Raw genomic sequence first — 26,775 nt, forward strand, 5'->3', positions numbered from 1 at the left:
AGACTGTGTTGTACTGCTTCGTTTTTGTGTAGTTTGATGTCTCGTGCGCTTTTGCTTTGTAGTCTGTTGCATATTCACTGCTTTATTTCATGACACTGCATTGGCACTGTGATCTGTGATGTGTTGTGGTGTTATTTGACCATAGATTGCGTGTCGTATAATGTCGCTGGTTCCCATCGTGTAGTGTCGTGTATATCATATTGCCTTTGTACTGCAGTCCGTTGCTGCATTTTACTCTGACTTGGTTTGAATTTACATCGTACACGCGCGTGCACACAAACATACGGAGATACAGACAGACAGACAGACACACACACACACACACACACACACACACACGCACGCACGCACGCACACACACACACACACACACACACACACACACACACACACACACACACACACACACACACATTGTAAAACAAATTCACTTGCAGGCAGAAAAAAAGGGTGGGGGTGGAGGGGGGGGTGGGGGGTGAGGGGGACGGAGGTGGAGGTGGAGTTGCAGTGAGGCGCGACGTGATACAATACACTACAACGCAATACACTATACTACACTACACTACACTACACTACACTACACTACACTAACTACACTACTACAATGCAACACAACACTGACTATACAATACAAGAGAGGCAAGGCCTTCAAGACTCACTTGTGATAAATTAAGCCCCCTAGCATTAATTAGAGTAATTTCCCTTTTTTACTATCTGCACCAAAACGTTTGCAAAATAAATAAAAAATTCCATGCTTAGCAAAAGAAGTTCCTGTTTGAACAAAAAATGATAATAATGACTCCTCTTGTTGTTGTGTCAGAATAAGAGGTCAAAGTGCCAAGTTTAGAGAATACAAAAAATATAAATATAACAGTAAATGCAGTTTGCATATAATTAGGCTTCTTTTTTTTAATTTTTTTGTGCCCATCCCAGATGTGCAATATTGTTTTAAACAAGATGACTGGAAAGAACTGAATTTTTCCTATTTTTATGCCAAATTTGGTGTCAACTGACAAAGTATTTGCAGAGAAAATGTCAATGTTAAAGTTTACCACGGACCGACACAGACACACAGACACACGCACACACACACACACACACACACACACACACAGACAACCGAACACCGGGTTAAAACATAGACTCACTTTGTTTACACAAGTGAGTCAAAAATACAGCACAGCACAATACAATATCTCCTCCGACTGATCTTTACTGTGCAGATTCTGTGGGGACGGACTGGGTCGGACAATCCGCAGTCTGAACGACACGGTGATACTGACCCTGAGAACCGATGATGAGCAGATCCCTGCTGACACAGGCTTCAACCTCACTGTTTCCCTCTACCTCCGTAAGTAAAGAGGACATTGAGAGATATAATATACACATACATTGATGTGACCTTGACCACTTAAATGCACAAAACATTTATATTCGTACTAAAAACAAACCACTATACCGTGTTTAACTCACTCAGTACGGCCAGTCCTCTCTTCTCCTCTACATAGACCCCTCGGATGTCCAGTGGGTGTCTGAATGACTCAACCTTTAGCTTCCGTCGTCAGAATTGTGGTATTCTTTGTCAACATTCACCTCTTCAGTATAAGAGCCTTCCGCTTGCAATATTTTGATGGTGGTAATTGGGGTGAAACGCTGTTAACGTCGTCTCTTTCGCCGTTCGTATGGAGAGAGTTAACAAAGAAAACCAGATATAAAAATCCTCCAATTCATATCATGCTTCTACATTTTGTCATGTACGCCACTTTGTGACCTTAACTTTGACCTCTGACCTTGTCTCCGTAGGCAGATTTTGCTTTTACCATCAGCGTTCATCGTACCACATTTGATGCGATCGTGTTCAAGGTCTTATCTTGCACACAGATGCTTTTCCCCGTCAATATCGTGTGCCATTTTGTGACCTTGGCCGTAAGTCTGTGATTATGAATTTCTGTTTGGGTCATGTATCTATGACTGTTTAAGATAGGCCTGCAACGTTTGATAAAGATTGGGTGCAAGATAACGTCTCTATCAAACGTTTCTATATTTGTTTTCAAGTAATTACCTTGACCACTTGACCTCTCACCCTGCCTACGAAATCATCATAATGCAGATGAACTTAAAGGTCTTATTCATACCTACCATCCTGTAAGTTTCCTTCCCATGCCATCAGCAGAAGCCGAGAAAATGCCAAAGTTTGACACACACACACACACACACACACACACACTGGATCATTACATAGATTCACTTTTTGATTTAAAACGCGGGAGTCGATAAAAAAAAGCTCAATTAAATGATCTCATATAACTGAAACTATTTAACTTAATTAATAATGCACATCTCTTACATTTATCTCCGAGTCATGACACATGTGACTCTCTCTCACGGCTAAAAGATAATGCTTGTGCATTCTTTGTAAACGATAAGAAATGCTGTGCCAGACCAAAACTTTTGCTTTTTTTTTTTAATGTGTGTCACCCCTCCCCCCTCCGCCCCCCACGCACACCCCCCCCCTCCAATGCCTATACAGATATATTAAAAAGACATAGTATGTGCAATGAATGTTGTTGTTTTGTGTGCTGTATTTGTGTATATGTATAAACCTAAATAATTAGTGTTTAAGTGCTGGTTGAGTGTTTGTACAGGATTACGCATGTACCCTTTTCGTTTTTGTGTTTAAACGCATGTTTTACTCTTTTTATTATTATTTTTTTTATTAGATTGTTCAACGCAAATCAGCATATTTTACATGGAAAGGCGATATATTATATGAATTAAATCATTTTGATAATATGTCTGTTTACAGCTGAGGAAGAGGGATGCTATGACCCAGTCACAAAAGGGACGCTATACCGAGGACAGAAGAACTTCACACGCAGTATGAAAGCTTGTCTCCCCTGGACCCAAGTTACCAGCTGTCCGCACCACGCCTTTCATCCCAGGCAAGCTAATCCGTCTGTCTTTTGCTCTATTTTTTCTTCTTCCATCTTTCTATCTTTCTTCATTTCTTTTCTTTTAATTTGTATTTTTGCATTTGTATTTCTTTTTATCACAACAGATTTCTCTGTGTGAAATTCGGGCTGCTCTCCTCAGGGAGAGCGCTTCGCTACACTACAGCGCCACCCTTTTTTTTTTGTATTTTTTTTCCTGCGTGCAGTTTTATTTGTTTTTCCTATCCAAGTGGATCTTTCTACAGAATTTTTGCCAGGAACAACCCTTTTGTTGCCGTGTGTTCTTTTACGTGCGCTAAGTGCATGCTGTACACAAGACCTCGGTCTATCGTCTCATCCAAATGCCTAGCGTCCAGACCACCAATCAAGGTCTAGTGGAGGGGGAGAAAATATCGGCGGCTGAGCCGTGGTTCGAACCATTTTTTTCCCCTTTCGTTCGTCCATTCTTCTTTTGTTCTACTTCCCCCTCTCCTTTTACTTATCTACAAAGCGTATTGAAACAGGAAAGTGCAGCTTGTACCAAGACAATGAAACAAGTTACAGTAATACTAAAATGTGCAAACATACATTATAAAAACATCTTGAATTGTATTTCGGACGCCAAACATGGATGGAAATGTCATCAAGACGCATTCTGCATCTTTATTATTTCCATTCCCATGCATTTTTCTTCTCATTTCCATTTCCATGAGCATCTTTTTGAAATGTATATCCCATTGTTCACGAATTATCAGATTAATGATTGTTACGATGCTGGAGAACAAAAGGAACATATTTATGGCATCTATAGCTTTTTTTTAATCTGATCTGTATTTCCTTTTTGACATCATCATCTTGTCTTTTTTGTTGCCGATTATCTTCTACAGGGATTTTGGCTCAGGCCTGGATGAGAACTACTGCCGTAACCCTGACAACACGGCCATGCCTTGGTGCTATACAGACGTTGATGACTGCAGGCGTGACTTCTGTGATGTCTGTAACATAGGTACTGATCTGTATCTTTATCCATCTTCCTGTGCGCACATGTTTGTACCTATTGGTACGTGAATATATGCCTGTATGAGTTGATGTGGTATGTGCGTGCGTGCATATGTGATAGACAGACAGTCGTCACGTAACCAAAATACAACAAAAAGCATTTGGCTACCCTTGGTGAATATAAAAATGAACCAGAACAATGACAGAATAACATTGTTTGCTGTGTGACCAGTTGTATTCATTTTTTTACCAGAATGTATGGGGGAGGGCATATCATGAAGTGCACACATTGTGGCTAATAGCATACGCAGTCTGAATCCTATTACATTTCACACAATTGAAATTACCCTGTAGCGTTTACGCTCTCATACATGAAAAAATTGACAGTGTGTCTAAATAAAGGAATGGCTAGTTTGTCCACACAACAAAAACAACAACAATGTTATTTTTGTTTATGTTTACCTTTAATTGAAATTTTGATGCATCATACTGCAAATCATTCAGCTGTGTTTGCAAACAAATGGCAGTTTCAGACAACAAAAGAATATCAGCATCCAAAAGACGGTTAGATAGTCCAAAGCATCAGAAGAAAACTAAGCACCACGTCTTTCGTTGCTTAATATTTCTAAAGCCAATTCGTTTATAAAAAGAGAAATAATATCGGGCTGCACACATCTCCTTGTTTAACTCCAGTCGTAAAGTTATGGACTCTTTTAGCTGAGTGCCATCATACATTTTACATTGTCATACATATTCCTGATACATTTGAATAGTTTTGCCCTTTCACTACTTTTAAATAAAATAGGAATGTGCCATAAAAGATTTCGATTTATGGAGTCAGATGCCTTCTCAAATTCTTTAAAAGTCACATACAACTTAGAATTGAGAGAAAATTGTTTCTGTACCAAAGCTTACAATGTGAATATATGATATATCGTTTAATACCCCCTTTTAAACCCAGTTTGATGTTAACCATTAATATGTTCCTTTCCAAATTATTGTAGGCTGTCGTTAATAATAGTACTGTAGAGTTTACAACTAATCACGCTAAGGGAAATACTAGAGAAAGAGAGAGAGAGAGAGAGAGAGAGAGAGAGAGAGAGAGAGAGAGAGAGAGTATTGAACTTTACATTGTCTTGAAGAGGATAAACACCCAGTCAAATTGATGGTATTTTAATATTAAAAAATACATATAGAATGGCAGCGGATCATGCACTTTGTTACAAAATTCACCGGTCATTACCTAAGTTATATTGCTACGAAATTCACCAATGCTTTTCTTCACATGACTTGTGGCTTATATCCTGCGGGATCCTCTTTCATAGAGTGCGAAGACGTTTTCTAAAAGATTGTTTGTGGTAAGGTTGCTTATGTTATAAAGGTTTATGCATCGGTTTGTGAGTAAAATCAAATTGCACTAATAGTAATATGACAATTAACAGTGACAGTCTTTTAAATCATTAGCTGTCTCAGCTCTCAAGGCCTGACTAAGCGCGTTGGGTTACGCTGCTGGTCAGGCATCTGCTTGGCAGATGTGGTGTAGCGTATATGGATTTGTCCGAACGCAGTAACACCTCCTTGAGCTACTGAAACTGAAACTCAGTGGAATCAATACAGAAGACCAAGCCTCGTCAGCATGTGAACATTTGCAGTCTGATAAAACAAAAACAAAAAAACAAAACAAACCCCCCCCCCAAAAAAAAAACAAAAACAAAAACAAATAACAAAACCAAACAAACCCGACTTACTTAAAATACTAACATACGGTATAACTGTAACAAAGTTCTGCTGGTTTATGCGTCCGGTTTATTGACCAGTTTAGTGATGGATATCATCGCTGCTGTTGTTGGTCTTGTTTTTTTTGTTGCTATCTTCTGTTCACGACGCAAACTGTTACGTTCCGAAAGTCGTGCACACACCATATTGTCACAGAGTCAACATTCTATTCTCTATAGTGTTCATCCAGAAGCAAAAAGATTCCATGGGTGGGTGACAAAGCGTTTAAACAAATTTTGTTGTTGTTTTTTTCTCCAGAAAGAATCTACGACAGGTCGCCGTTGTGTTCAAGCATTGTGTGTCAGCAAAGTGCAGCAGACATCATAAAAGCTGGGTGTGCTGCTTCGTGTGGTGTGCCGTCTCCCTCTGCTCCTGTGAGAGGTAGGTTTGGTTTGCCGGTGTAATGTTATCATACTGAATGTTCTGAGGGAAACAAACAAACAAATGCAGATAGACATGAAAACTTCTCGATGTGGTAGGTTTTCTTTTCAAACAGAAGTTATCAAGTAAACATGTTAACCGTTTCTTTATATATGTCGCTCTCTCCCACTCTTCCTTCCACTTTTTCTTTTTTTGTGTGTGTGTCACATTAACAGAGTTACTATCTCTGTGAAAAAAAAATATCACAATAAAACGATTGGTAGCAATAATGATGATATTAATCATGATAAAAACAACAGTAATGACATTAAGACTTGCTTGGTGCGTTTTCAAGTCAACGGATTTTATTATAAAACCAGAGTAAGCCTACAACTGAGATGCTAACTCGTACAGACAGACAAACAGACAGACTGACTGACAGACTGAAGGGCTGGAATAGAAATGAGACTGGAGGAAAACATTCCTGGGCTTAACTCTCCCAACGAACTACAAATGAATGAGTCGACGACGTCAGCGTTTCTCCACTGGACTGCTGACGTCATCAGAATGTTTCCCGCAGAAGGTTCTCACATTGGAGAGGTAGATGGAGAAGAACAAGACTACATATTCGACGGCGAAATCTCTAGGCTGGGCCAGTGTTTCCCATGAAGATAAAATGTAAGGGTTCCAGGGAACCCTCAGTGTACATTTTCTGGAGAATTCCAGGATTTCTAAGGGTCCTCATGTTAAATACAAGAAAAACAACTTCAACAGATCACACACACACACACACACACACACACACACACACACACACACACACACACACACACAGGGGAGGAGAGTGGGGGGGCAACATCTTGTCAAGTTGAAGACTTTCTCTGTTCTTCGTTTCTTCTACGTTTCCACTGCACATGAACTATCGGGGGGAAATCGTATTGGGAAAAAAATATGTGCGTCCTTGGGACGTACAGTACTGAAAATTTGGGGTCCTTTTCAGATTTTTGCGCGTAAAGGGCGCGCTGCAGTGTGTCATGGGAAACACTATGGGCCATTAACACACTCACTGGACATCAAATGCGGTGTCTGTTAGTGCTTGAGGAGACTACTACACATCTCCTACAAGGAGCACAATGCCAATGACTATGTGCGGAACCTGGTCAGCAACCTTGCTGGGCCCCAAGAACCACTGCTGGCGACTGTCAAACGACGGAAGATGGCATGGTTTGGTCACGTCATACGACATAACACCCTCTCCAAAACCATCCTGCAAGGGACTGTAGAGGGAGGGCGCAGACGGGGGCGGCAGAGAAAGAGCTGGTCCGACAACGTCAAGGAATGGACCAAAATGACGATGCCAGATCTCCTCACGACAGCTGCCAACAGAACGGCGTGGCGAGCTATGACATCTTCCTCATGTCCCCCCAACGACCCCAGCGGTCGAGGGAATGAGTGAGTGGGGGGGGGAAAGAAAGGGATAAGTCTGGCCGTCCCCAACGAGTTAAAAAAACAAAACAAAACAAAACCGGAACGAAACAAAACATTTTCACCGCTTCACCCCCCCCCCCCCCCCCCCAAAAAAAAAAAACCTTTTGTCCAGGCGCAGTGTGTACTGCCCCAGTGAAACCATCAGACGCCAGCTACTACGGACAGGCGTCGCCCAACACGGGCACCAGTTCTGTTGGAGCGAGCGTGACCTTGCAGTGTGCAACTGGCTCGGATCACCTAAACCTCACCTGTCTCAGTGACGGTCAATGGTCCTCTGCTGGCTATGTTTGTGGAGGTGGGTTGATGAGGAACAGGAGGAACATGTTTGTAATGTGGTTGGTTTATAGCAGTATTTTTATTTGGAACATGTCACAATACACCGCAGTTGTGGATAGACAGGACAAGAAAAAAAATCGTATGCAAAATCCTGCCCTGGTGTAATGGTACATGCTTGGTATGTGACAAGCGTCTTCTTGTGCTGAACGTTCTATGCAGCAACGGTTAATCTGTAGTGAGTTAGTGTTTCGATGTTTGAACATACAACGCTCGAACGTTTGTGTGCACACCTGCTCACACACACACACGCACACACGCGCACACGCGCACACACACACACACACACGCACAGACACATGTATATGTACATGTTAGCACGCATGCACACATACACGTGTACGTCTGCAGGAACGGACGAACGAGTGAAGAAATGCACACACGCGTGCATGTCCTACGCATGTAAATATGCAGAGAAAGCAACGTTCATTATTATTTTTTGAACGTACGGCTATTTTGAATCGGCATTTGAGTTTGGTGTTTTACTGTAAGATAAAAAAAAAATCATTTTGCAAAAATTCACCAGACGTGTATGAGGGCTGTGGCTGGGGCTGGAGAGCAGGAGGAAGGAAGTGGGGGCGGGGGTGGGGGGGGGGGTGTAACTCTGTATCTGTGTGCGCGTTCATGCTTATGTATATATGCGTGTGGGTATAATGTACGTGCGCGCGTGCGTGTTTCAGAATGTGCGTGTGTTTGCGTGCGTGTATAATTATGCGCGCGTGTGTATGCGCGCTCGCTCGCTTGTTTACAACACACAATAATAAACGCCGTCACCGAGTCCACATCGTTTCTAACAGCCTGTGCTGATGGTTGGGCCTTCTACAACGGAAGCTGCTACAAGTACTTCGATGAAATATTGACCTTCTCAGAAGCCCAGCAGACCTGTGCGTACCGTGGTGCCCAGGTGTCCAGCATGAAGAACAAAGAGGAGCTGACGTTTGTCTCTTCTCTCAGGTGGGTGGGGCTGGCGTTGCAAAAAATATTACGGAGGAGGAGGAGGAGGGAGGAATTTTGTTTAATGTCCCGTCACACATATCGGTGATTGAAGATATTTTGTTAAAGTATTTATGAATACATCTGAGTATTATCGGTTAGAAAGGGTGGGAGATGTGAATGAATGGAGGGTTGGGGGGGAAACTGGGCAAATGAGGGTGAAATGAGGGTGAAATGAGGGTGAAATTTGAAAAAAAAAATCTAAATACAGCAATTACAGGAAATTACTTAAAGGACTTCGTAAAAGAGAAGTCGTTAAACTGACAAGGGAAACAACTGATAATGAATGCAAAAAGTCAAAAACATCAACGTTCTCAGTCACTTGTGAAAACACACTTTCCTGTACATAAGGCTTCATCAAGCTACAGTAAAAAATATATATATATATAAAATTACGGAGAAAATGTAAACGCAAGTAATAAGATTTGTACTCTAAAAAAACAAAAAAACAAAAACAAAAACAAACAAACAAACAAAACCGTCTTTCATTTTCTCGTCCTGTCCTTACAAGGGTGGAGTGGTGGTCTAATGGTAATGCGCCAGGCAAGAAAGCGTGTGTGCACCACGAACTTATAAATGATATGGACCGAACCAAAGGCCGGGCAGCTGAGGCCAAGCGACAGCCATTTTAGTGCTCCCGTGTCGCCGCGCATGCTGACAAGGCAGCAAACGTGTGTGTGTGTGTGTGTGTGTGTGTGTCAGCGCGCGCGTCTTCGGCGGGTGTACAGAGTTGAAGTCAAGAAATGCCTTCCCACCACGTAACAGGCCCGTTTATCAGTGCCCTTATCTCAGTCTTTGATCACAGCAACATCGAAGCCGCCTCTGCCTCTGAGCCTCTGCCTGCAAATTTTGCATGCGAATTTGGCATAATTCCTTCGGTTCTGTGGAACATCCATGCCTGTGATAGTTTACATGCGTAAAAACATGATGTTTGCAGACAACACCTGTGGTCCATGTGGATCGGTGCCACAGACAAGGAAGTGGAAGGAGAATTCCGCTGGGAAGACGGTACTCTGGTGGACTGGACCAACTGGGATCCAGGTTCATGGAAATATTGTTATACACTAGATAAAAATCTGTTGTTTTTGTGTGTGTTTTTTTGAGATGATGAATAAAGGCGTCTTTTTAATCAAAGTAAGAAAACAAATTGCGCTGTCAGCATGATACCTCGTTTAAGTGCCTTTGCTGAAATACAGATATGGCTGTAGCGATGCCATTGCCGTTCAAATGCTGTTTGAAGGGAGAATGGAGCTTTTACTAGAGGAATGGCACAGAAGAATACAATGGCTCCGCTTGATCCATGTATTGCTGTTTGTTCCATACTTTTGCGGGATTTATTATAGGGTGTGAAGAGGGCGACACAATCAATGGTTGAGTGAAATATGAGTATGGCGGACATTTTCGTTGTTGTTTTCATGAATATATTTTAGGGGTAGGGGGGAAGAAAAAAAACTGCATTAATTTTTTGGTAAATGGTGGTTTGGGGGGGACGTTGATCACGAGATCTAGCAAGAGGGGGTTATTGGGAAATTGTGAGTGGAGCTTGAGGGGCAGAGAGTAACAGGCGTGGGAAGTGAAGAAAGGGAAATTTTGATGGCATGCTTGTACTTCTAGAGTAGGCTATACCTGGAACCCAGACAGGTTTCAAGGTGTCGTTGCTGTTACTTTCTTAACAATTTTAGGATTGTTGATAAAGAAGATCTGTGGATCCGTTGCATCCGTTATTTTCTTTAATGAGAGCATGCAAGAACTTTTTTTTTTCCGACAGTTTCGTTTTTGGAGGTTGGCAACAGGATATCTTGGCCCAAGGAAGTGGGAAGTTATCATTGTTATTATATATATATATATATATATATATATATATTTTTTTTTTTTTTTGCTCTTCAATTTGTTCCAAATAGAAAGTAAAGTAGTTCGGATGTTGTGGTGTGGGGGACCGATTTATCCGTCCATTAATCACTATTTGATTGCTGTTTTACTCCAGGTTTATCTTGTGTTGTATCATTCATTTGTTTATGTCGTTTATATGGGTAATAGCATCTCACCTCTCTTTGTTTCAGATAACACTCCAAATAACTACGGGAACCAGGACTGTGTGGAAGCGTACACTGATTATTATAACGTTTCCTGGAATGACGTCGACTGCGACGGCAAATTCCGATTTGTGTGCAAGTACAGTCTAGCGGGTAAGGTGTTATGCGTGATTTACAATCACAAGTTATGGAAAGAAATGCATGTATCAATGCACGCAACACACATTCTGAAACACACACGTACGGACACACGCAAGCACGCGCAGACGTTGACACACATGCATGATAGTCAGTTGCGTCCAACTATGACCATCAGAACAGCAGAGGAAGCAACTGATGTCTCAACTATTTGGACTAGAATTTGAGTATAGTGGAGAGTGTCTTGCCCAAGTTACGTCTCAACTCTCTCGGTCAAGGTTTTAGTGTAGTCGGCGCTGGGATGGTTCCCTAAGACCAGCTAGCTCCCAAGGCTGCAGCAATAAGGGCCAATGTAATCTTGCGTCCCAGGTTCAAAGTCATCGTCCTTCACAAACGACTAAACTGTAAATGGCTTCCCATTGCTATGGAGGAATCACTGATCACAAAGCTCCCATTTTGCTGTTGTCCCAACTGTAAGTTTATATCACTCTGTGAGTTTAGCTGAGCACTAGTCCTAGTTACACACACACACACACACACACACACACCAACGCCTATTTTGTTGTACAAAAAAATAATAATCTGAATTTTCGCTGACATCCGGCAGCTTGGTCACAGACTACACTTATAACAGGTGACGTAATGCTTTTTTTACGTCATCTGTTTGACTTTACATGACGTCTTCTACTACGTAAAGATATCATGTTCTAACTATTGCTTCAATTGTCTATGTACACATCTCTCTTTCTCTCTCTCTCTCTCAACCAGTGATCGTGTGTAACCACCACCATGACAAACCAGACTGGTAACTCCACGAATTAGAGTTCACAATGAAAACCCATGGATGTCGCTTCTCAAGTTCAGTCCCACAAAAACTGTCCCACGGTTACATATCCAAAACAGTTTTCTTTTCAGCTCCTCCACTTTGTTGACCTGCTTCAACGCTGTCAGCTGTAAAAAGCTGAGGTTGTCGTCAGAAGGGTGAGGGTGGAAGAAACATGGGCAGCGACCGAACACTTGGTGCCTTTCCTCAGTTTGCAGTCGCTTTTGTGGTTTGCTCATCTTTTCTTAAGATCGTAGGAGCATCCCACATATTGTACCTCCCGGTGAAGTCTACAGATCAATAGATAGACCAAGTTTGGCGTGGTGCAGGAGAGGTGTTGGTTGATCTGCCAGCGCCTTCCATCCTGTGAAGTGGCCATGACTGCAGGTGTCACAGCGAGGTGCCTCACATTTGAAGAAGCCTCGGATGTTGTCGGGGCCATGAACCACAAACCGCCTGGGGACAGTGGGTTTGTACTTACTGGTTTCTGCGGCGTCTGTCTGCTGCAATTAATTATCAGGCTTTTTTTATTTGTTATTTTTTAAATTTTTTTATAATTCTTTGTTTTGGGGGGCCAGTATGGAGTAAATGGGTGTTACGTCTGATGATTTCTGATTTGGAAGGGAATCGTGGATCAAATGTAGTGACCCAAGCCAGTTTCTTTTGTTTCTTATATATATATATATATATATATATATATATATATATATATATATATATATATATATATAATCCCTCCACATACCTTTTATTTGCCATTTTTACACCAGCAACGATGGCGGAAGAATAACATTCAATTCAATTACAAGCATTATTTATCAGATATTTGACACTGTTGTCCAGAATACCACACATCGAGAAAAATAGGTAAGACCAAACAATGATTGTATTATATCGTATTGTACTGTACTGTACTATACTGTACTGCATTGTACTGTATTGTGTAACCTAAAGTCACAACAGTTTACTCTCCTCAGGGAGAGCACTCCTTGTTGTTTCTTTTCACTGTCTCCAAAGTGCATTTACGATAATAGTGGATTTTCCTGCATACATTTTGCAAAGGGACATCCCTTTTGTTGCCTTGCGTTGTTTTACGTGCCTTAAGTGCATGCTGTACACAGTGTCTCGGTTAATCGTCTCATTCGTCTTAGTTCATTGCAACCTTGGTGTTATGTCACCTAACCATCTTGTTCTGTTTTGTTTTGTTTTTCCTTCAGAACGGACTCTTTGCGCCGATCGTCACGGCAACTGTAGGTCTGTGTTACTGACCCAGCCTGACGTCTGCACACAGCAACCTGACTTTGCCCATCAGATGTGTCCATACTCCTGCGGAGTCTGTCTGCCTGGTGACAGTAAGACAGAGAGATAGAGAGAGAGAGGGAGTGAGAAAGAGAGACAGAGTCTGTGTTTGTATATGCGCGTGCGTGTGTGTTTGGGCGCGCGCGCGCGCGCGCGTGTGTGTGTGTGTGTGTGTGTTCCTTGCCCAATAATGCTGATAGAGATCCAGTCTGCTAACGTTCCCACGTCGTAAACATCGTCTTTCTCCTAATAACAGCTTTGGGGGCGAGTATTTAAAGCACATTTTCGTAAGAAATATATTTCGTGAATAGACAGTGATGGCTGAGTTATTTCTAATGAACTGACAGCGTGAATAGACAGTGATGGCTGAGTTATTTCTAATGAACTGACAGCGTGAATAGACAGTGATGGCTGAGTTATTTCTAATGAACTGACAGCGTGAATAGACAGTGATGGCCGAGTTATTTCTAATTAACTGACAGCGTGAATAGACAGTGATGGCTGAGTTATTTCTAATTAACTGACAGCGTGAATAGACAGTGATGGCTGAGTTATTTCTAATTAACTGACAGCGTGAATAGACAGTGATGGCTGAGTTATTTCTAATTAACTGACAGCGTGAATAGACAGTGATGGCCGAGTTATTTCTAATTAACTGACAGCGTGAATAGACAGTGATGGCCTAGTTATTTCTAATTAACTGACAGCGTGAATAGACAGTGATGGCTGAGTTATTTCTAATGAACTGACAGCGTGAATAGACAGTGATGGCCGAGTTATTTCTAATTAACTGACAGCGTGAATAGACAGTGATGGCCGAGTTATTTCTAATTAACTGACAGCGTGAATAGACAGTGATGGCTGAGTTATTTCTAATTAACTGACAGCGTGAATAGACAGTGATGGCCGAGTTATTTCTAATTAACTGACAGCGTGAATAGACAGTGATGGCCGAGTTATTTCTAATTAACTGACAGCGTGAATAGACAGTGATGGCTGAGTTATTTCTAATTAACTGACAGCGTGAATAGACAGTGATGGCCGAGTTATTTCTAATTAACTGACAGCGTGAATAGACAGTGATGGCTGAGTTATTTCTAATTAACTGACAGCGTGAATAGACAGTGATGACTGAGTTATTTCTAATTAACTGACAGCGTGAATAGACTGTGATGGCTGAGTTATTTCTAATTAACTGACAGCGTGAATAGACAGTGATGGCCGAGTTATTTCTGATTAACTGACAGCGTGAATAGACAGTGATGGCTGAGTTATTTCTAATTAACTGACAGCGTGAATAGACAGTGATGGCTGAGTTATTTCTAATTAACTGACAGCGTGAATAGACAGTGATGGCTGAGTTATTTCTAATTAACTGATAGCGTGAATAGACAGTGATGGCTGAGTTATTTCTAATTAACTGACAGCGTGAATAGACTGTGATGGCTGAGTTATTTCTAATTAACTGACAGCTGCCACTGCATCACTCAAACGCCCTTCATTGTGCTGTGGTGCCAACAGAAGGCAAGGAACACGTTTTAAGAACACATCAAGCTAATGAACACGTTTCAGGTTCTGAGGAAATAACAGTCGTGATTTGGTTCAAATCGTCGACGGCCTGTGCGTCTCACTTCGTGTAATGCTGCCACTGCACTGGGAGTGGAAAACTCTGGGTCGCCATTATCCTGTGGTCAGTGCTTGGTTCGCAATTTGAACCAAAAGGGACGTCTGCAGGAGGTACGGGTGGCGGCCCTCATCTGCCGCAGTAGTCTGCTATCGTGGGACATGCAGGTCGTCGACTCCAGCATAAAGTATGGTTGCCCCTGGCACTGGAAGCGCCTTTTGACGACCTCTGGATCCCTGGAACGAACAACAGTTTTACACAATGCATCTGACTACCTCCTTAGCAAAAAATGGACCACCACAAAAAAAAAAAAAAAAAAAGAAGAAAAAAAAAAAAAAAAAAAAGAAAAAAAAAAAAAAAAAAAAAAAGAAGCAAAAAACAAAGAAAGCATAAAAGCAGATTCGAACCAAGCATGTTCCAGTGGAAAGAAATAGTCTTAGTCACGGGGCAATTGCACATCTAACAAGCGTGATAAATCGATTGCAGTATTCGAAGTGATAACGCTGTTCAAATCATGTTATTTTGGTATATTTCGGGCATTTAAGAAATTCTGCAGTAAAGGAAACGTTGCCATCGCCTCAAGCACACTGCAACATGCAGCTGTTTTCTCTAGATCTGCAGAGATCCGTGTTCGACAGGCTTAGTTACACTCCGAAACTACGACACGGTCCATTCAATTCATCTTTCATGTTCATTTTAGTTAATTAAGTATCCACTTTAAAATATTCATATGCAGTAACACGACGATGATGTTGTAAGTGTCACTGTATGTGATCTATCCAGAATTTGTGTTTTTCTTTTAATTGCGAACAAAAACAACAGAAAACAAAACAAGCAACAACACCACCACCACCACCACCACCAACAACAAAACACACAAAAAACAACGATATCATGCCGTCTTCTAACCAAACATGGCCTACATTCCGGAAACTGGGAAGCGGGATTATGGAGTTTTTGGATCAGGATCGAGCCTCAACGAAATAAACCGTTAATGATCCGTAAATACGGCTTATTTCGGAAGACTTACAACCTATTATTGTGAGGAAGGGTTTTCCCTGCTATATCTAATTCAAATTTGGTAATGGCAGACAAAGTATTTCCAGAGAAATTGAACTTGTTAAAGTTTACCATGGACACACACACACACACACACACACACACACACACACACACACACACACACACACACACACAACCAAACACCTTCTTTACACAAGTGGGTCAAAGAGGCGTTTTCAAACAACATGTCCTTGAACAGGCTTCCTGACAGCAGTGTTGTATGACTGTCTTCACACAGCCCCTCAGTGCACCATACCATCAGTGTCTGCTGACGTGGTGGTGGTCAGGCCCCAGGGCCAACAGGCAGTGCCCCGTGGTGCTGTGGTGCAGTTTGCGTGTCGGGACAAGTTTGTGCTGACGGCAGGACAGCTGTCCCTGGCTTGTGGACAGGACGGCAGCTTGATTGGAACACTGCCTGTCTGTGAAGGTAATGATGTTGATCATGATCATGATACTACTACTACTACTTCAATATATGATGATACTACTACTACTACTACTACTACTACTACTACTACTAATCATCATCATCATCATCATCATCATCATCATAGTGTTGATAACTGGTATTTTAGAACACACAATTATCTCCCCCTCGTGATGGTTATTACATTTGATTTAACATTTTATGGCAAAAGGTAATTGTCCCTATGTCTTGTGTGTCTCCACATCCTCCAGAAAAAGTTTGCTTCCGTATATGTGTCTTGTCTATATATCTTCAACTCTTTCTTTCTCTGCGTTTTATGCTGGTGGAGTTGACTCCACGCAAACCTTAAAAAAAGATAAGTTACAACATTGTTCTGGTTTGGGTTTCGGGTCACGTAGGCATTCGAGGGAACGAAATGGCAGGTCGACTGGCCGCGAATCAGGAAACGCTTTCTTATCTTGCATTACCTTACACGGACCTTAAAATTAAGCTGAGACTTCATTCCTGTGTGGGACGCCTCTGGCAGGAGCAATGGAATCTACAGAATGACAACAAGCTGTTTCAGATCCGTCCTGGCCTGTAGTTTAACCCTAGTTGACAAAGATCTCTCTCTCTCTCTCTCTCTCTCTCTCTCTCTCTGTCTCTGTCTTTCTGAGTTTCCACTTTCTTGATCACATGCATCCTATCAATGACTGACTTCAAAGAGTAATAGCCAGATATGAACTTTGGTCAAGAGGGTCGTTACAAGTAACTCTTCTTCTTCTTCTGCTTGTTGTTGTTGTTGTTGTTGTTGTTGTTGTTGTTGTTGTTGTTGTTGTTGTTGTTGTTGTTGTTGTTGTTGTTGTTCTTCTTCTTCTTCTTCTTCTACTTCTCTTCCTCCTATGTGAAGAGTTATTGAGGCGCCACACAGAAGAACTGTTCACCATTCCAATAGATCTGAGGGTTGTGTTTCACGGCCTAGGTTTCTACAAATGGTGTTCCTGACCATCCTGCAGTGTTGTCAGTCCATCGGTTTTTTTCTGTCTTCTCCTCCGTCACCCTCCGTCAACAGGTTTTTGGTAGACCTTCTTTGGCAAGGCCACTCTATATCGTTACGTGGCCATGGCAGCGCAGCTTTCTTTTCTTAACTGATGTCAGCAGATCTTCGTAAGGTCCCTTTGCTTGATAGTTTTGTGTATTTGTTCATTGGTGGTGTGGTCAGTGTTTCTTTGGTTTGATATCTTGCGTTGGTACTTTCTTTCCATTGTTTGATTTCTTCTTTCCAAATCCTCAGTGAGGGTCCATTGTCTGACATGCATACAGGAATATGGAATATACCAGTACACGTGGGAGTCTGGTCTTGTTTTTCTTGGATATGTTGCTGTCCTTTCATGTAGGTTTCAGTCTGGACAGTGCTGATGATTGTCTTTGCTACCCCTAGAGGGGGTTTCTGGTTAGGATCCTTCATTGCTGAACTGTTGAACAGTTCTTACCTTCTGTCCCTTGACAGTATGTCAGCAGCGATGGTAGTCTTTTAGCTGGACATCAAATTGGTCTTTTCGACGCTGATTTTCATGCTACATCTTTAAATATTAAAACCATCCAATTTTTTTTAAACGCAGAACCCGATACCATCATCCAAGATAGCAATGACGTGGAACTGATGCAGCGACCGGAAACAACATCCAGCGGATACAGCTACACAAGCTTTGGGTCCAGTCTCGCCATTCAGAGGAATGGTGTCATCAAACAGTGGAAGTTCTACAGCTCTCAAGTGGGCTTCACTTTCTTCCAAGTCTGGAGGCCTACCGCAGAAGGAGGAAACTCAAGGTAAAATCTACATGCAAATGTGCTTCTTCGATGACGACGGGATATATAACGTCTGAGTATGTCAGAGAACAAAAACACAACGCAACAGCCAACAGTAATGAGTGGTATCGCACGCCGTGACACTACACTGTACAATAATCAGGAAATATGATGATCGATGATTTGATAAATTATCATGAGATAACATTGGAGAAAAAAAAGGAAATTAATACTACTAATTTAACTCAAAACATGCCGGTCTCACAGATAAGATAATAGGGGAGTTTCATCAAGGTTCAGGATTCGAGGGATTAATTAAAGTCATCGCGTGCTCTTTCCACAGTTTAACCCTCGTCGGCCAAAGCCAAGTGCAGACTTCAGGACAGGGTGAAGAGACCTATGACCTGGACGAAGCCGACTGGATCACGGTGCAGCCTGGGGACAGAATAGGGTTGTTTGAGGTGGGGGACTTCAGAGGCCGGGTTCCCTACACCTATTGCAACAATGAATCACGCCCGGGAGATTATGGCGTTATGTGGAGTGTGGGCTTCCGGTACTACAGCGACTTTTCGCCGTCTCATTCCTACACGTTCGACAGTGGTATCAACTGCAGGAGATTCTCCTTCAGAGCGGTCATTCATCCTGTGAGTGAACTGACTGGACATTAGGGTGTCTCGTCTCATAAAAGATACGAAAATTTGCGCCTGATTTGCCGACCTTTCAAATAATGCGCTAATTCGCTACATGTCTAACTAGCTAATCAGTCAACTTTCTTGTAACCATGCGTGTATTTTCATAGGGATACCATCCTCATAAAAGATAAATGTTTGCAGCCTCATCAGTGTTAGATTTCTGCAATCTGTTATACAGGTACCAGCTGATCGGTCAAAACAAGGTCAACACGACCTCTAACGAGGCCATGTTTTCTTCCCCGACCCCGACATGTTTTCATCAATCGCAGAAATTGATATTAGTTAACATATTTCTGTCATTTTTCTTGTCTTTCTTTCTTTCTTGGATGTCTTGCAAAGTTCTTGACTGAGAGCATACTTTGTGCACAGGTGGCCTCTGTGCCTGTGAAACCAGACCTACCCACAAGTCAGGTGCCGCTGGTATACAGGTCGAAACTGGCAGCTAGCGAGTGCGTTTACATGGGAGACAGTGACGGCTACCACATCCCTGCAGAAGGTTACGTCAAGGAATGGCAGTTCTATGCCAGACATGGTGGAACTGGAGCTTTCCAGGTCTGGAGACGTCGAGAGGATGAAGGGGAACGAAAGTACGTCCTTTTTCGTCCATCACGTTTTATGAATAGATTGATAGATGTTCCAATTCATGATGCTTTTGTGTTGTTTTGTTTAAATAAAAGTAGAATGCATACCACTTAGTATCTCCTGCGTTTAATTCAAATATGTCATTTGTGAAAGAAGGAAGATTGCAAGAGAAAGAAAAAGAATCTTGTATGTATAACATAGTATCCACCACAACGAACATTTGGAGAGAGAGAGAGAGAGAGAGAGAGAGAGAGAGAATTGCAGTCGAAAATCCTCGTGTAGAATTAAATGCACTAATTTATTTACCTGTTTACGAATTAACTAATTAGCTGGCTGACTAACTAGCTGATAATCTTGCGTTCATTGCCGTGAGTATAACCTCTTCATAAAATATATGAATATTTGCGCCCGATTTACTGACCTATTTCAAGTATTGAGTAATTCGCCAGCTATGTAACAAGCTAGTCAGTTAACCGTCTTGTAATCTTACATGTACTTTCATGGAGAAACCATCTTCATAAAAGAGAAATATTTGCAGCCCCACCAGTGTTAGATTTCTACAATCTGTTCACAGATACCAGCTGATCGGTCAAAACAAGGTCAGCATAACATCCGACGAGGATCGTCTTTACTCCCTCGTGGTGCCAGCGATGGAGAGAATTGCGGTTAGGAAAGGAGACATCATTGGCTTCCTGTTCGGAAAGGACATGTTGGGGATACCCTACACCTTTTGCAGTCAAGAGAGCTTCCCAGAATATTACAACATCTACTGGTTTGAGCCTCTCACACCTGAGACTGCATTTATGGGCGAGGTCTACGGCTTCAGCTACACGGGTGGCAGTTACCTGTGTCGAATCTTCTCCTTCAGAGCCATTGTTGAACAGGTAGGGGGTGTTCAAAAGGTGCTAAGAAAACAGTTCTTAGTTTGTTGTAGAGATTGGAAGCTTTTGTTTTTGACACAGTTAAGCAGGAACGCTTTTCAGATGATAACGGGCATCAACTATCTAGTTACAAAATTCGCATTTCCCTTCTCTCTCTCTCTCTCTGTCTCTGTCTCTGTCTGTCTGTCTCTCTCTGCTTCTTCTTCTTCTTCTGTCTCTCGCTTTCTCTGCGTCTGTGTCTCTCCGCGGCACACTTATTTTCAGACCAACATACAGACAGAGAGAGAGAGAGAGAGAGACTCATTCACTCACTCACTCACATAAATACACAACATACAAACATGAACACTTACGTGAAATAAAGACATTTACACAGACAGACAAACACACACACACACACACACACACACACACACACACACACACACACACACACACACACACACACACTCACTCACTCACTCACTCACTCACTCACTCACACACACAACAAAAACAGAAATCAACGAAAACAAACAAACAAAGAAACGAAAAAGAAGCAAACACACAAATAGATGCACACACACACACACACACACACACACACACACACACACACACACACACACACACATATATATATGTATATAGATATTCACACACACACACAGACGAGCAACCACTGTCACGCACCCCTTCCTACAATATATGCAAACGAATCTCTCCTCCCCCCCTCCCCCCCCCCCCCACCCCCCCCCCCCCAACACACACACAGAGGGAGACGAAGGTATGTTCTCAGTTTTAGTCACTAGTTCTACTGTCATCTTTGCTCCTTAGGCAGACGTGCCAACAGAACCACCCCAAACAGACGTACACACGAGTCATGTTGACCTTATAAGTCGGTCATACGTGGGAGCTGCAGTCAACGTGTACCTTGGCGACAGTAACAACTTCTACATCCCTGCAGACGGTTACATCAAGGAATGGCAGTTCTTCACCAAACATGCTGGGACTGGCGCCTTCCAAGTCTGGAGACGGCGGGCTGATGCAGGAGATCGACAGTATGTTGTTTTTTTCTGTTGACTACCTGTAATGAACGGCCCAACACTCGGCTTATATCACAGATTGACATAAGTTTTCATTTGGGCCAACAGCGAAGTGAGAATTGTATTGTCAATGGTTTCTCCAGTCAATGGGAAATCATTTACAGCTTGGTCTTTTGTGAAGGATTATGACTCTCAAACTAGGAGGCAAAATTGCACTGGCTCTTAGTGCTGCAGCCTTGTGGGCTGGGCTGGTTGGCCTTTGGGAACCATCCCAACGCCGACTGTCCTAAAACCCTTTTGGCCGAGAGAGTGGGGATGTAACTTGGGCAAGATACTCTCCCCTATAATCAAATTTTAGCCCAAATAGTCGGAACAGCAGTTGCCTCCTCTGCTGGTCTGATGGTCATAGTCGGACACGACTGACTATCATATATATATATATATATATATATGTAATGATATACATTGATCCTCTGGCTCTGGCTTGTGGTGAATGAGTGGCTTGCGGGGAGGATGGGGGGATGGGAAGAGAAGGGGGGTGGGGGTGGAGAACAGGGAGAGGGGTAACGGCACTTTCCAAACCTTCCAGATCCACATTTTAGCTGTTGTTCTAAGGAGCTTACAGTTGCAGGAAATAAGACATAAACAAGCGAACAGACAAACAAAAGCAGAAATACTACGATTCCGATCTTCGTCAGATGGTGAAGACAGACTGGAATGTCTGGCATCAACAACTTTAGTTCATTACCCCCCTTTCTTGTCCGTTCACTCGGACACCACACGGAAAAGATCAGTAATAATGAACGCCAAGTATGGGTTGAGGGTGTGTAAAAGTTAGCAAATCAATTTTCACACTGTGAAATCTACAAGAAATCACTTACCATCGACGTAAATCAGAGCAAAAGTCTTGCTGCAAATCACTGAACGGCTTCTCCAACCAAAGTAAGTTATTCTTGGGGCGCCAGCCGTTTCACAAAGTGTAACACATTCATAGTTTAAAAAAATTGAAAGATACTAAAAAGCCCATATTGGCAAGCACCTCTGCGAACTGGGCCTTAATACCTACTGTATTCCAAACAATGTCACCACCGTATTGTCAGAGCAGGGCATCTTGGTAAACATCTGAAGAATAGTAAAGGCAGGTCTTGGGGTTGGGGGATCAAGGGGTAGAACTTCCAGTAACCAAAAGGAAGAGACGACAGAAAGATAATGGCAGGCAGGAACTAGGGCTGTAGGAAAAGAGGGTTCATTTGCGCAGAATTTCCAGACTACTGTGATATCATTTACTAGTCAAAGACAAAGACAGGGATGGAAGAGGAAATATATGTGTGCATTTGCGACCAATAGCAAACAAAGTTCAAAGAACAGACATGACTTTCTGTCCTGCAAATGGTCATCTTCTATCTGTTCACAGATTCGAGCTGATCGGTCAAAACGAAATCAACATCACTTCCAACGAGGCACGGCCCTACAAGTTTAGCGTACCGGAAGGGGAGAGAATTGCAGTACAGACAGGGGACATCATCGGTTTCCTGTACGGAGAGGACAAGTTGGGAATACCCTACTCTTTCTGCAACTCAGCTGAGTCCTCAGACAGCAACAACGTCTACTGGTTCGATTCTCTGACACCTGACGAAGCTGTTGTTGGTAAAGTCTATGGATTCAGCTACACGGGTGGCAGCTATCTTTGTCGTGTCTTCTCTTTCAGAGCCGTTGTTACTCCCTGAGAGCCGTTATTGTGCAGGTAAGTACGGTTATTTTCCGTTTCAGTTTATAAAGTTTAAGGTATAAGGTGTTTTGTTTTTCCCTCATGTCTGTGTTGTGTTGTAGTTTATTCAGTGGAATGTATAAAAGTGTGTATCTGTAGTAGGAAGATTGAGGTCTAGTGTCAAATTGTGGATGACAAGCAACAAACTACAGTTGAATGACGAACAAACATAAATGATTTTTCTTGCTCCTAAACGTTTGCTAAATTCCGTCTCAGTCCCCCAAGCTGTTCAGTTAAATAGATGCAATGTTCCAACTTCACAAATTGTTCGCAACCTTGGTGTTTACTTAGAAGAGACTATCTTTTGGACGGTAGATTTCCTCAATCTGTCAAATCTGTTACCTTGAGTTACGAAGAATAAACTCTATTCGGCACTTTCTGTCTCAAGATGCAACAAAACCCCTTGTCTGTTCCCTGGTCCTATCTAGGCTTGACTACTGTAATTCTTTGCTCGCTGGATGCCCCAACGACTTGTTATCCAGACTTCAGAGAGTCCCAAACCATGCTGCACGGCTTATCTTCCGTTCTCCCAAATCTGCTCATATCACTCCTCTCCTTCCCTCCACTGGTTACCTGTTGAGAAAGGAATAGAGTACAAACTCTATCTCCTGTGCTAACAATTTATGATTGGCATGTCTCGTTCTTACTTTTCTGAGCTTCTGCATTACTACTCTCCATCTCGCCGGCTCCGGTCATCAGGTGATGACCGTCTCTTAAAAATTTCATCCTAAGGAACCAGATCACATGGTAAATGCACTTCCTCTTTCCAGGCTACCTCCGCATGGAACTCACTCCCGTTTCCTATCCGTCATGCTGTTTCTTGCCCTTCTTTCAAAACTTCTTTGAAAACTCATATGTTTCCAGCCATTCAAATCAATAAACAGCTCCTTGTCTTCACTTTTATGTTTTAGTCAAGTTATCATTTATTTTACTTCTATTTTTTTCCCTATTTTATACGTCCACATGTTCAAACGCCTTGAACTGCCAAGATTTTCTTGAACGCGCGTGTGAGTACATCTTGTGTGAAGTGGGTGTGGGTTTGTGGGTTGCAGTTGGAGCGGGAGGATTTGAGCGTGCGGGTGTTTTCGTGTGTTTTCAGTATGCGTTCATCATTGTATTTTTCATTGTAAACGCCAAGGGCTTTTGTTTCATTAGATTGGGAGTATCAAATGTCCTTTTATTATTATCATTATTATTCGAAGTAGTAGTATCATCATAAATGTACGCTACTTTTTTAAGTGCAAATTTATTGACACTCCAAACAGCCTCTCTCTCTCTCTCTCTCTCTCTCTCTCTCTCTCTGTAGTTTACTCAGGCGCCACCCTATGGAACTCACTCCCAGAAACACCATTGCTCAACCACCTTCAAAAAAACATTGCCTTTTCCACCTTATGCCATAATGTGTTATGTAAATCGTTCATTTTAATGATGCTTTTTGTCAAATGTGTATGGATGACTGAGAACCTCCCTCACCCTCCACCCCCCTACTCTGGTCTGTAGTGCGGTGTGTGTTGTGTGTGTTTGTTTCTTTCATTTCGTTCATTTTCTTCCGATGCATTTTACTAACACCATGCTTGAGCCTGTATGCTGTGTGTGTGTGTGTGTGTGTGTGTGTGTGTGTGTGTGTGTGTGTCGTTGTTGTTGGTTTATTGTTGTTGTTTTCTCCTCTGTTGTGTATCTCTACTAACACTATGATTTCTTTCTTTTTTTTTTCTTTTTTTTGTATTGTGTAGTGTAGACCCTATTCAGGGCGGGGACTGGATGTAAAAAAAAAAAGAAGAAAAAAGCACACCAGTGCTTATCTATTATCCTCGAATAAAGAATTTGTCTTGTCTTGTCTTGTCTTGTCTCTCTTCTGCCTTGCCTTCTTATTTCCTGTTGTACCACTTTACGGACAATCGTGAACGGAAGATGTGTTTGTTTAGCTTGGCGTTTGTTTTCTTCAGGAAACACGTGGACCATGCAGTGGAAATCAGTGATGCCTGACCTGTCCCACACACGATTTGTGCAAAGAAGTGCTGTAAGGCGGAAGTCCTGTCAATACGAATAACAGTGTTTTATCTTCTCTTGGCGCGTTAGTGTGTAATCCTATCGTTCATTTTAATCCCTAATGTTGTTTGAGAACTGCACGACAGTTATCGTATTTTCTAATATAGGTTTGGCAACCAACACACCAATGCATTCATGGGATTCTGGTTCTGGTATTGAAGTATGATCTGGTTTGTGATTCATTCCCACGTCCTTTTATACCTTTGAAAATGTTAGTACTAGAAATCTGGTGATTTTGATACATTTGTTTCCTTATCATTTTTGCAGATAATTATATGAAGAGTTCATTTTGTACGGAGAAAAATATTACGCTTCACCTGTTCTGTATAACGCTTTTATTCGTCGTTGATGGTATTGGACATACGCTGTAACGATCTGGTTCTGATTGTATTGTTATAGCTTATTCATGTAGACCGAACGCGAGGCCATAACGGGGACTAATTTTGTCATAATATGCTAATTTTTTGAGACACTTTAGTTTTACAGATCTTGGAAAGATTCCGATGTTTGAGCCACTCGTACCAGAATCTATGCCATTAAACACACAATGTCCCGTATTTTCCTGGGGCAAGAACAGAGTGCTATAGTATTGATTCAGATTCTTTGTCTCAAAGAATGAAGTAGGTCTAATTGATATATTTTGTTCAATACTTGTGTGCATATACAAGTATACGTGTAACGTAAATTTGTTTCTGCTTATGGGGTTTATGTACTACATCAGTATCACGCAATAAACAAGGAATGGTTCAGTTTTTTTTCTTGATTTGGATGGCTGCTTCCGGTTTGTTGTTCTAAATTTGAGGTTCAGTAATTGTGACATAGTATTTTCGCATGTCTGTTTAGATTTCATATGTTTGTTCTCAAATCAATGGCTCGATGAATAGTACATAATTAAAGTAAGACACACACAATATATAAATAAATAAATTAATGAATAAATAAACAAATCTCTCTCTCTCTCTTAATATATATATATATATATATATATATATATATAATGTAAAGATAGAGACAAATAAGCAATATGATAGTCATGTTCGACTATGACCATCAGAACAGCAAAGGAGGCAACTGCTGTCTCGACTATCTGGGCAAGAATTTGATTATAATGGAGAATGTCTTGCCCAAGTTGCATCCCCACTCTCTCGGTCAAGAGGGTTTTAGGACAGTCGGCGTTGGGATGGTTCCTAAAGCCAACTAGTTAGCCCCCAAGGCTGCAGCACTAAGAGCCAGTGCAATTTCGCCTCCTAGTTTGAGAGTCACAGTCCTTCACAAAAGACTAAGCTGTGAATGATTTCCCATTTCAAAGATATGCAAAGAATTGTAGCATATCCGGTATGAACTCACTGAGATTCGGGACTTTCCAAGACACAACTAATATGAAAAAGAGGGAAGGAATAGGGTATACGTACGTAACTGATGGTATAGGTTCTTTGATTATGGAGATAGGAAACTTTATTCCCCAGAGGTATACACCTCTGTTATTATGCAATCACCGGTAGCATTTTAGTTACAAACTCACAGAGAATCAGGGAGCAAATGAGGTATGTGCGCTGAACTCGACGAATGCCTGTACTCCATAGAAGCACAGTTATAAAACTCAAGGTCTCTGTACGCTGACGGTTGATTTATCCAATGAAAGCCACTTGGCTGCAGTCCCCTGCCTCGCCCGTCTAACGATGACCATTCAACCGTCATTAGCGCT

General features: G+C 41.9%; 1 protein-coding gene across 1 annotated transcript in view; it reads left to right on the plus strand.

Moving 5' to 3' along the window:
* The window catches only part of LOC143297173 (uncharacterized), a 57,361-nt gene extending 31,544 nt beyond the window's left edge, over positions 1 to 25,817 (plus strand). Inside the window, exons 16-32 of the mRNA XM_076609366.1 lie at positions 1,224 to 1,351; positions 2,807 to 2,942; positions 3,818 to 3,936; positions 5,964 to 6,086; positions 7,666 to 7,848; positions 8,684 to 8,840; positions 9,817 to 9,920; positions 10,940 to 11,065; positions 13,091 to 13,225; positions 16,097 to 16,285; positions 17,887 to 18,094; positions 18,417 to 18,717; positions 19,135 to 19,352; positions 19,922 to 20,231; positions 21,045 to 21,268; positions 22,668 to 22,997; positions 24,968 to 25,817. Coding sequence (XP_076465481.1) covers positions 1,224 to 1,351; positions 2,807 to 2,942; positions 3,818 to 3,936; positions 5,964 to 6,086; positions 7,666 to 7,848; positions 8,684 to 8,840; positions 9,817 to 9,920; positions 10,940 to 11,065; positions 13,091 to 13,225; positions 16,097 to 16,285; positions 17,887 to 18,094; positions 18,417 to 18,717; positions 19,135 to 19,352; positions 19,922 to 20,231; positions 21,045 to 21,268; positions 22,668 to 22,980 — 2,974 coding nt within the window. The 3' untranslated portion in view covers positions 22,981 to 22,997; positions 24,968 to 25,817. The remainder of the gene's footprint in view (positions 1 to 1,223; positions 1,352 to 2,806; positions 2,943 to 3,817; positions 3,937 to 5,963; positions 6,087 to 7,665; positions 7,849 to 8,683; positions 8,841 to 9,816; positions 9,921 to 10,939; positions 11,066 to 13,090; positions 13,226 to 16,096; positions 16,286 to 17,886; positions 18,095 to 18,416; positions 18,718 to 19,134; positions 19,353 to 19,921; positions 20,232 to 21,044; positions 21,269 to 22,667; positions 22,998 to 24,967) is intronic.
* Positions 25,818 to 26,775: the final 958 nt, after the last annotated feature.

The sequence above is a fragment of the Babylonia areolata genome, chromosome 22, assembly GCF_041734735.1.
Source record: "Babylonia areolata isolate BAREFJ2019XMU chromosome 22, ASM4173473v1, whole genome shotgun sequence".
Lineage (NCBI taxonomy): Eukaryota > Metazoa > Mollusca > Gastropoda > Neogastropoda > Buccinidae > Babylonia > Babylonia areolata.